Below are 10,666 nucleotides of genomic sequence, written 5' to 3' on the forward strand. Positions count from 1 at the left end.
TTTGAAATACTTCACTTGCCTGTGTGGATCCTGAAAATCCATGGATCTGCTGGAAACTGGGGTGGGGGGAGCAGCCCCTGCCTCCTGGAGCAGCGAGGCCACCGGGCGATGCTCCCCGTGCTGCCATCCCATCAGCTGGAGCCTGGGCCCTGCACGTTCCTCTCCTGCTTTTTCTTCATTTCTCCAGATGTTCAGAGTCCATTTTGTTTTGAAATTGTCCTGTACCCAGGCCAGAGCATTTTCAGGCCTGGCTCAGAGCCACAGCTCCTAATGAAACCCAGATGAGCAGGACTTACGGAAAGTCAGCTATCTCATTAGAGTGGTGCAGGCACTGAAACCCTACTCTTGGGCTGACCCAGGCTGCTCTCTTGCTCCTTCATTTCCTTGCCACAAAATACTACATCTGATTGCCTTTGTCAGAGCACGTTTTGTTTGTTGAACTGATTCATAGAGATGGAAAAGTTACTGTGGGAGCTGGGTCCAGAGCACAATTTCTGGTGCAGCCTTTGAGGAGGCTCCTTGGTGGGGTGCTCTGTGAGCCCGGTGGAGGGAAAAGGGGGGGGAGAAGCCAACTGCAGCCTCTGTGAGATGGAGGTTTTCAGAGCCTGGTGGAGCAAGCTGAGAGCAGGGAGAGCTTGGAGGATTTTCCTCTCTGAAAGGCTGGAGCTGATGTGCTGGAAGTGGGAAGGTTGGGATGAACTTTGTTGTGTTAGCTTAGCACAACAAGGACAGAAGGGACACAGCCCCTCCTGGGATGGGTTTCCATACCATTTTGTTTCCATGCCGTTTTGCCTGAGATTTCTCAGCATCCTCTGCCCAAACAGCCCCAAGACACCTCTTAAAGCAGGACCCATCCCCTTCAGTGCCTGCAGAGGACCAACCCTGCCCATACACCCACTCCTGGGGCCCAGCCCAGCCCTGCCAGCTCGGGACAGCCGGGAATGGGTGGGGTGCCTGCAGGGCCCTGCTGCCATTTTCAGTTCAAAGGATGAGAGATAGAGCTTCATCATCAACAAAACCAATTGCAGCCCTCAGCCAAAGCCTCACAGAGCCAGACTCTGGATTCCTGCTCCTCCACCTGGCCACAAAGGAGCAGGGATGGTGCTGGGAGCTCAGGGAAGCTCCCCCAGGAGCAGGGGGTCTCCTTGGAGCCCCCCAGAGCAGTGGTTTCTCCCTGGGCCCTGCAGACTTTGGCTTCTCCCACCCACAGACAGATTCCAAGGACAGCTTCTGTGGGAAATGAGGGTGTAAAACAAGGCTGTTTCCAGGCTATTTCTCTCTCTTTGTAATCCTCCTCCTCCACAGCAGCTGTTGCTGCCTCTCTGCCTGGAACAAGACTTCTGCCATCCCTCGGCAGGGAAGGGAGAGCCCCTTTCCCTGTGCCTTGGCCTCCCTTCCTTTCCTTTCCTCCTCATCTCTTCCTGCTTTTCCATCTGGAGTCACTCCATGGGGTCTGGCCTCAGGGGGAATAACGGAGAGGGGGAAAGTGTTTTGTGGCAGGGGAAAAGAAAAAGCACAGTGTGGGCTGACCCAGCCCAGGATCCTTCTCTGCTCTCTGGCCACAGCTGCCAGCTCTCCAGGGATTTTAAAGCCCATGGTTTCATGCTAGGAGTCTGCTTTTCTGACAGGCTTGGAAAGTTTTTACACCCTGCAGAATTTCTGCATCTTTTGAGGCAACTGATCAAATGTGTCCCTGCCCGTGGCAGGGGGGTTGGAATTAAATGCTCTGGAATTTCCCATCCAACCCAAAACCAGTTGGGGATTCCGTGTGGAGAGTCCAAACCTCCAGCACATCCTCCCAAGCTCTGCAGCAAAAGAAGAGAGAGTCTGAGTGGCTGAGCCATTCTCATTGCTTCCACATTCTGCTAAAACCTGGGGTGAAAAGAGAATATTCTGCTCTTTCTTGCACAGAGAGAAATTTACCTGTTTGGTGAACTGCTTCTAACTACTTAGGAGAGGCAAGGGCTGCAAAATAAGACTGAAGAGTTGTGCTTAGATAAACACCTTCCTTTCTCTCCAGGGAACTGGATGTTGCCTCTTTTCAGGAATCTGAGTAATAAGTAGGTTATAGAGTGAGCTGCTCCTCTGGGATCAGAAGAAATGTAAAGAGCAAAGGTAGGGTTTTTAAAAGGAGTTGGCAGCAAAGGCCAGAAGCATGTAATAGAGGAGAGAGAGACATTCCTCTGGCCTTGCATGCAAGACTATTGTCTAAGCAGGAAAGAATGCTTCAGTAGCTGTAAAACCTTTTCACTTTTGTCAAGTTTTGTAAGCCACAGTTGTGTTTTTTCCCCTCCTTTTTCTCTGCCAGGCGTCAGACTGTGACCAGCACTCCCTGCTGGATTGAACTGCACCTGAATGGCCCCTTGCAGTGGTTGGACAAGGTCCTGACACAAATGGGCTCCCCCAGCATCCGTTGTTCCAGTGTCTCCTAAGGAAGCATCTCCCTGAGGGTCAGGTGGGAGGAAGAAAGACTCTGGAAAATGGAATTGGCTTATCCCTTAGCAAAATACATGGTAAAGAAATTCCCAGTTGTTGAAGTGATGAAGAAAAAAATCTGCAAGAAAACCCCCAACCCTCCAATGTGGGTTTTCTTTGTTTTGTTTTTTTAAACACCCATTTTAAGCCACTTCCACTGAAACTGTTAGCACTTTGGTTACTATGTTATGGGCCATGGCAGTCAGAATAGGAAGCTGAAGTTTCTAATGATAAAAAAAACAAAAACCAAACCCTGGACTTTATTTCAGCAGAGAGAAGGCAGTGGGTGCTCTGCCTCCTGCCACATCCTGCCCCTCACTCCCTGCTCTGGGGAGCACAGAGGAGCCCCTGACAGCTCAAAGGGAACTTCCCATTTGCTTCCCACAACTCCAGGTTCTTGTCACACACCCCCTCTGAACAGCTAGATGCTGTGGGACTTGGGGATGAACCCTGCATCCCTGTCAGCAGCCACCTGATCCACACCTGCCCTCCTTGGGACTGCAGCAGCAGCAGGGGGGAAAGGAAGCATTTCAAGCACAGACAAGAACCAATTCCCCCAGGAATGTTCCCAAAAGGAATGGATTTCCCACGCTGGACTTCTACCAAGGAGGCAGCCTCGTGCTTGAGGGATGCAGCTGATGCCTTGATGGTCTCAGACTGGCCTGACATGAAGCAAAAGCTCAAACTTAAGGCTCCTTCTGCTATTGCTGCAGCAATGTTTTTGACTTGAGCTTCTCCCAGACAGACATTTGTCACGTGGGGAGCTCTGCCTGGAGGCATTAAGCCTTCTGTGTTGTGCAGTCTGTTTGCATAACCCCCCCAGAAAGTTTGTAGTCTGTTTTCTCAGTATGCTGAATGGTTTCTGCCACTTGGGAAGTGCTGGGGGCTCAGTGAATCCAGTGGCTGCCCCAGGGGTGGAAGGGCCCAGGCCCCTTGCTGCCACTTTCAGAAGATGCAGTTCACCAGGTGAGCATCCCAGGCTGTCACACCCCACTGGGCACCAACCAGGACATCTCAGACACAACCCCCCCTCTATTTTAAAACTTATCTCAGCTGATTAGAATGCTCTGAGATAGGTTTTTGCCTGGAGAAATTGGGAGAGTGTGTATTTACTTGTATTATAAAATGTTTGTTTTAAATATACATGCTCTGGACTGTTTAATACTTTTTTTTTTCCCTGCAGCAACTGTCCCAGCAAACAACTTCCCCAACTGGAAAAAAATCCCTTAGCACTTGTTTTTTATGGTTCAGATTTGCCAAATAAGTCTCATAACTTTTGTCAGTGCTTATCCAGTTATCTGTTTCTTTATATCTGTGCTGAATTTCACATGCATTTGTGCCAAAAGATGAGAAAGGGGAGGGGAGAAAATGATAATCAGTTTCCTATGGAAATCTTTTTTTTTTCTTTTGGGTTTTTTTTCATCTAGGAAGGACACACACACACACAGATGAGTGAGATCAGGCTCTGGGAAGGGCAGAATGAATTTTATGATGCTTTGTGTTAAGGCTTTAGTCCTGCAGACTTCTGTGCTCCCAGATGTGGCCACGAGCTGCTCCACAGGTTGAGGTTTGCAGCTCCCTGGCCCCAGCAGGGACTTCTTACAGCATTTCAAACACTCCCAGGAATTTCCAGAGGCTTTTCCTGTTTCTTTTGAGACTTCTCTGTTCATCAACCCCACCTCCTGGTTCCTAAAAACCCAACACTTCTGGACCTGAGGCAGCTGCAGGAGGTGACCCAAACCCAGATATCCAGGATGCTCAGTGCTGGGGGTTGTTTTCCCAGGCAAATGAAGGGATGCTTTACAAGTTTTCTTCCAGGAATGAGATGTTTTGTAGATGAAATTTAAATTCTGAGGAAGACTCCTGAGTGGTGGATGTGCTCCCAGGTGCTTCAGGCACTTCTGAAGATCCTCTCTGCACAGTTTTGACTCCAGCTTTCCCTCTGCAACGTGGCTTGGTGTCTAGGAAGGTTTTTTTTTCAGTTTAATTTTTGCAACGTGTCTGATTTTAATTAACCTCTGATTGCATGGACTTGTGCAATAAGAGCATCTGTAGGATTTTCTAGCCACTTAAAAAAGCAGCTCTGGCTGTCACTGTGGATTGATTTGGCATTTACTTTCAGATACAGGTTTCTAACACAATTCTAACAACTTATCCTGACTTTTCTGGAAGTCTTTGACTTGCTGCTTTAGTGAGTGAGAGATGGGAGGAAAAAAAATCTATGTGGAGTGGCCCCAGGATTCCTCCCCAGGTGTCTTGAAGTCACATTTGCTTATTTTAATGAACAAACTCTTTTCATTGTCCACATAATCGAGGAAGAAATTGGACTTTGTGGTGCTTTGTGCATTAGGAACAAGAAAAAAAAAAATCACATCTAAAATTCCAGTGTTGGAGAGTTCATTACAGGTGACAGTGTGGGCAGGAACCCAGCCTGACCCAGAGCTGGAATAAACCCTGACTTTAATATGAATTTGCAGACAGAATTGCCAAACTAAGAATTGGACCTGGATTTCCTCTAGGAACCAGATTTCTATCTTCTTAATTAATTGCTAGCTGTTATTAATAGATGCCTTTTGAAAAACAGGATCCAGATGATGCATAAAAACTGGGGTTAATCTCATCATCCCTTGAGTAAAATGGCTTCAAATGGAAAATGTAAGTCCAGTTAAAACTGAGAGGATTATCTCCACTGAAGCATTATTAATTTCCTCTCCTCCCCTTTTTTTGCCTTCTCACCAATTCCTAAAAGCTTTGTGGCTCCTGAAGTTGCCTTCTGAAGTCTGAGGGGAACCCCTCTGCCCTGCAACCCATGGGGATGGGGCAGGAGCTGAGGTTCCTCAGAGCTGCTCAGGTTGGATGCTGTGGACACTACAGAAAGGGAGGAGGGAGTGTGGGGTTCCTGTGCCCCAGAGCTGCCCGGGGCTGCTGCTTCTTGGCTTTTTCCTCTTTTTTCTACAACTTTCTGAAAGTAGCTTGGATGTGTAGCACAAATGTAAGCAATCAGCCATCCTCAGCTTCCTGTTTCATGGCAGTCTGGGCTTCTTTCACCAGGATTCCCTAGGTTTTTGTTACTAGTAGAGAGTCACTAGCAGGAACTTTGACTCTTTAATTGGTGTAGCTGTACACAAGGGCCTGGCTGCTGGCAGATGACACTGATGGCCTTGTGGTTTTAAATGACTGTGGTGTTCTGTTGTTTTTGTTTTGTTTTTAATTATTATTATTAATGTATTGATCTGAATTGCAGTCTGTATTTTGTGTTAAGCTTTTCTTAGAAGTAATCCAGTGCTTTCCATTTGATTTAACCACCAGGAATGAGCATGTGTGTGTGTGTACACAGATGGAGAAATCAACAAATTGCCCCAAACCTTTGGCTCTCCGTATCATGCCATGAAAAGGCTGGGGGTAACCTCTGAGAAAAGAGTTAAACAAATTGGTTTCCTCTCCCCTCAGCAAAGTTTGAACCATGCAGAGCCTTCCTCTGCAATATTCAGGACTCCATCTGGAGGGTTCACAGCAGTGCCTGGTGCTGCTTCCTAACTGGAAAAGCAGAAGGAGCAAGAAGAAGGCAGCTCAGTGAAGGACTTCAGCTGTTTGACAAAACATCTGGGAGCTTCCCTAATTCTCTAAGGTACAGGATAGGTAGGAGGGATGGGATTCCAGAAATAAGCTGGTAAGCTAGGAGGAGAAGTAATTAGTCCCTGTGTAGTGGTAGATTGAGCAGAAGTTCAGTATTTGTTTTATTATGTACATGCTTCTATATTTATGTTTTTTCTTGAGTATTCAGATGAATCAAATATTTAATTTTGAAGCGAAAGGACACTTAAGGAGTGTTAAATCTTTGCTATGTTCCTTTCTGGTGACTGCTAGAAATGAGGCAGCCCCTGAGGTGGGAAAAGCCTCAGCTCAGAACTGAGCAGCAGCCCCTGGCCCAGCAAACCCAACAAGAACTCAGCAGCTGGAGCTTTGCCCTCAGCTGCTGCTTTATCCTTCAGGTTCCCAGACAGCCCCTTGAGTTGTGCTCCTCAGGTCTTGTCAGCTTTCTGAGGCTTTAAGAAGACAGCAACCTCTTCCCCCAGAGATGTTTTGGTTCCTCTTAGCTTTCCTCCAGTCCAGGGAGGAGTCTGCACCAGCCTGGGCTGCTGAGAGCATCTCCTTCACCTCCCCAGGGAGGCAGCTGGCAGTCTCCACCCTCCCCTGAGCTGCTGCCCCTTTGTTAGCAATGTATGAGCATGTTTGCATTTAGTGTTTAGATTTTTCTTAACCTGAGATTGTATGTTACTGCCCAGTGCTGTCACCTGCCTGCTTCAGCTTGTTCAGCATTATTCACCTATTTTGTTACTAAAAGCCTGTACTATGTATGCCCTCTTCTTTCATATGTGAAACTGTAAGTTCTATTTTTTTGACATTTTAATAAACTTGGATTTGAAAACTGAGGCTCCTGAGAAAATAAGGTTATGGGAACAAGGTATAGAAGGACACAACCTGAAAGTATCTGGAGCTTTGAAACCCCAGAGAACTCAGACACAGCAGCACCTTGAGGTGCTGTTCCCAGTAATTTGCTCAAGACCTCAGCTACAGGTAAGATCTTCCTTTTTTTTTTTTAGTTTGGTTTTGTTCAAGAATTTAAAGCCAGATATAAACATAATTTTTAAAATTGCAAGTGATTTTTTTAACTAGGGGGATTCAGAGGTGGCCAGAAGGGGAGCACTGTGGCTGAAAGGATTTAATTGCTGGGAAAGTCTGAGGTAGCTCAGTACTCACTGTGCACCAAACTGTAGCTGTGAATTAGGAACCACCACTGCCAGAAATGCAGGAGCAGCAGTGGAATATTTACTGCTTTGTCCTTACCTTGTCATGAGGCAGCCCCTAGAACACCCCTGGGGTGTTTCTGTGTAGAGGAATTGGAGCTTTTTGAAATCCTTTGCTGAAGTCCTGGCTTTGGCTTCTCAGCTGCTCCCTCCTGCAGGACAGGAACACAACTGGTTGGGATAACCATGATGCTCCTGGAATGCTCCTGGAATGTCCTCTGCTCAGGAGCCTTCACCTGACCAATGTGTCACCTGGCAGGAAACTGGAAGTCCTCTCACAACTTGGTTTCCAGCTGCTCCACTCATCAGATCCAAGAGAGGAGATGACTGGAAGAGACTACTGGAGGTCTCTGGTGTAACTTTGTGCTTGATTCAACACCAGATCAGGTCAGCTGGGCTTTTGTCCAGATAAATCCTGAAGCAAAAATCCTAGAGGGCAGGGATTCTACCCTGGATAAGCTGTTCCATGGCTGTGCTCTGTTCCTAGTGGAGATTTTTTCCTGGTTTTATCTCCCAGGCTGTGTTTGTGATTTTTGCCCCTTGTTAAGCTGGACTTCTCCAAGTCCATGATCTCCCTGCCAGCCCAGGAGGCAATCAGAAATGCCACAGGAGCCAGGGTGGAGAGCCCTGGATGCTGTGGATGTGGTCCTGTTGCTGGGACTGCACCTGGAGGTGACTCTGGGATGTGACATGTCCAGAGAAGCTGCAGCTCAGGTGCCATCCTAGGTGGGGGAACAACAGATCCATGTGGGAATTCAGCCTGGCCTTGGAGAGGGCATTCTGTGAGCTAATTCTGTGAAATCCTTGGGTTTCACTTGAAATTCTGATTTTTTTTGTTGTTGTTTTTCCTGAGGATTTAGGAGGATGCTTTTTCCACTCAGCTTTCCAACAATGTGGTCACAAAAGGGTCCTGTCCAGGTTTTGTGCTGGGGTTGCTGCCAAAAGTTGGGAGTGATCCAGTAAAGCAGCTCTGAGCTGTGATCACCTGCATGTGTCAGGGATTTCAGTATCAGGCTTCTCACCTGCACTGAGGATGGAAAGTGAAGCAAAAACAGGTTTGATAATAAATGAAAAATAGCAAAGGCTTAGCCCAAAAATAACCACAGTGTCATAAAGTGACAGAGGCTTCTCTGGTTTTACACCTGACTTGAGGGGGTTCTGCACAGAGTTTTTGGGTGTGGGGGTTTTTTTTGTTTGGTTTTGGGTTTTTTTTTGCTATAATCTACTAATTAAGGGTGGTCAGGACAGTTTCCATGAGTCCAAAAACACTACTGGAGTAATCCACTGCTGTTTGAGACACATTACTGTTGTTGTATGCAAGTAATGAGTTCTTCTAATAATTAATTAAACACAGCATTTCTGCAGCCCCTTCAGTTGGAGCTGGCAGTGCCAAACAGCAGCATATTTGGAGAGAGCCAGTTTAATTTACACTTAATTTATTTTAAGGACCTAACAACTACTTTAACCACAAAAAGCAATGCAAGCTGAACTGGCTACAGAGAAAGTCAGGGTCTGGCCACAGAAGCCACATGGACTGATTCATAGAGGTAACAAAACCAGTGGCCTCAGAAGGTTGTCTTGAGTCAAAGCAGTGAAAAACCTTTTAATCCCAGGAAAACTACAGCAAGGTTGGGCTGTGTTTAAGGATGGATTAGTAAAAGCACCAAACCTGTTGTAACTGAGTGCTGAATGTCTTCTCTGAGGCCAGAAGCTTGGACCTGACTCCTTGGGATTAGGAAGTGCCACTGTCCCAGGGAATGCTGGTGGGGAAAGAGAGAGGATTCAGCTTCTCTGGCTGCATGGAGAAGGAGCCTGCTGGGCTTGGGGGAGGGAGGTTCCTTCAGAGAGGAAATCTGTCCCAAAGGCACTAAACCTTGGTCAGCAGCTGCCTCCAGCATGGAGCAATAGGAAGATGCCATCCCAGTGGTGTTTGGTTTCTTCAGTCTGTTCTTGGTTTGTCCCTCGTGGTTGCTCTCTTGCCACCAGTCCCTCACGTGGCTGCTGTGGGACCCCTGGGGACAAGGAGCTGGCACTGAAACAGGAAACACATGAACTGCTGGAGCCTTGGGAGCTGAATTTGCCATCCTGTGTTTTCATGAGGTTCAGTGATCCTCGTGCCCCAGGAAACTCTGCAATTGCAATTTCTTCTCTTTAGTCTGAGGGTCTCTTCTGCTGGAGCCCTCTCTAGGTGCCCTTTGCTACCACTGCTGCAATCACTTTGTGCTTTCTTGCACAGACCACAGCCAGAAACTGAGGCTTCCCATTTCCACTGGAGCATCCTCATGTTTTCCTTCAGAATTGTGTCTTAAAATTCATTTTCTGCATCTCTGGATGCTCCCATGACCACCTGGACTGAGGAAACGCCACCACATCCACCCAGAACACGTTCAGAGCTGTCCCAGTTCAGCACTGGGGAACCAACACCAAGGTAAGGGAAACAACTTCCAAACTGTCCCAAGTTGGCAAACCAAAGGCTTGTTCTGATCAGAGTCTACACCAGAGCTGGGCCTCCTTCCAGGGTGTATTTCCTATAATACAAATGTCCTCCTCCTACTGGCAGCAGGCTGGAAAACTGTGTTTTCCCTAACTGGGAATAAGGCAGCATTTGTGGGAATCCAGCTGCTGCTGCTCCCTTGTAAAAAGGCAGCAAAAGAGTTTTGAGTTTAAATGCTGAAACTTTATTAAATTTAAATAAGCTGCCACGTGAGTATCACGGGTCTGAAGAACTGGTTTTAGGAAGTACTCAAGTGCATGACTGGGTTCTTCCCTGCCTTCAGTGTACTCTGCACTTTGCTGTTGATCACTGTTACACAACAAAGATTTAGAAAGGGACAAACAGTTTCCAGCTCCCAAGAAGCAAACATGGAAACCTGTTCCCTACTTGGACGGAACCACCTTGGGTTCTTTCTCACAGCTCACTGGAGAAGGGAATGAGAGGAGATGGCAGAGTCACAGCAAGGCCCCACAGCTGTTTTCTATCATTCCATTGAGAAGAGGTGGCCCTGGGAAGTGATTCCTTGAATGTATCCCTAGAAAAAGAAGGTTTCTTCTTAAAAGTAGGTGGTTTATTATGGTGAAGTCTCTGTACATGCAATGCTTTTCCAACTCCTCACAAAGCTTCAGCTCTGTCTCTTGAAAGTTGAAAACGCTGCAGTTTTTTTACCCAGGAAATGATTTCCAGCATTCCAAGGAGCCTCTTATTTTAGCTTTCCTTAATCTTCAAAGAAGAGACAGTGAGTGGCAACCACTGTGAAAGTGCTCACAGAACTTAAAGCTGTCAAACAACCTATGGAAAGCCACTGTCTCCAGACTTGTGAAATTTATTGACGCAAAAAAAAAACCAACCCAAAACAACCCCAAACCAAAACCAACCCAGACATTAG

General features: G+C 47.0%; 1 protein-coding gene across 3 annotated transcripts in view; it reads left to right on the forward strand.

Annotated features, from left to right (window-relative positions):
- SMAD3 (SMAD family member 3) overlaps positions 1-6,899 on the forward strand; it is a 71,672-nt gene extending 64,773 nt beyond the window's left edge. For 2 of the 3 annotated variants that reach the window (XM_008502128.2, XM_030456794.1), the window contains exon 9: positions 2,309-6,899. In XM_008502128.2, coding sequence (XP_008500350.1) covers positions 2,309-2,432 — 124 coding nt within the window. In that variant the 3' untranslated portion in view covers positions 2,433-6,899. The remainder of the gene's footprint in view (positions 1-2,308) is intronic. The other variant, XM_030456793.1, reaches the window with a different exon arrangement.
- Positions 6,900-10,666: the final 3,767 nt, after the last annotated feature.

This window comes from Calypte anna, chromosome 10 (assembly GCF_003957555.1).
Source record: "Calypte anna isolate BGI_N300 chromosome 10, bCalAnn1_v1.p, whole genome shotgun sequence".
Lineage (NCBI taxonomy): Eukaryota > Metazoa > Chordata > Aves > Apodiformes > Trochilidae > Calypte > Calypte anna.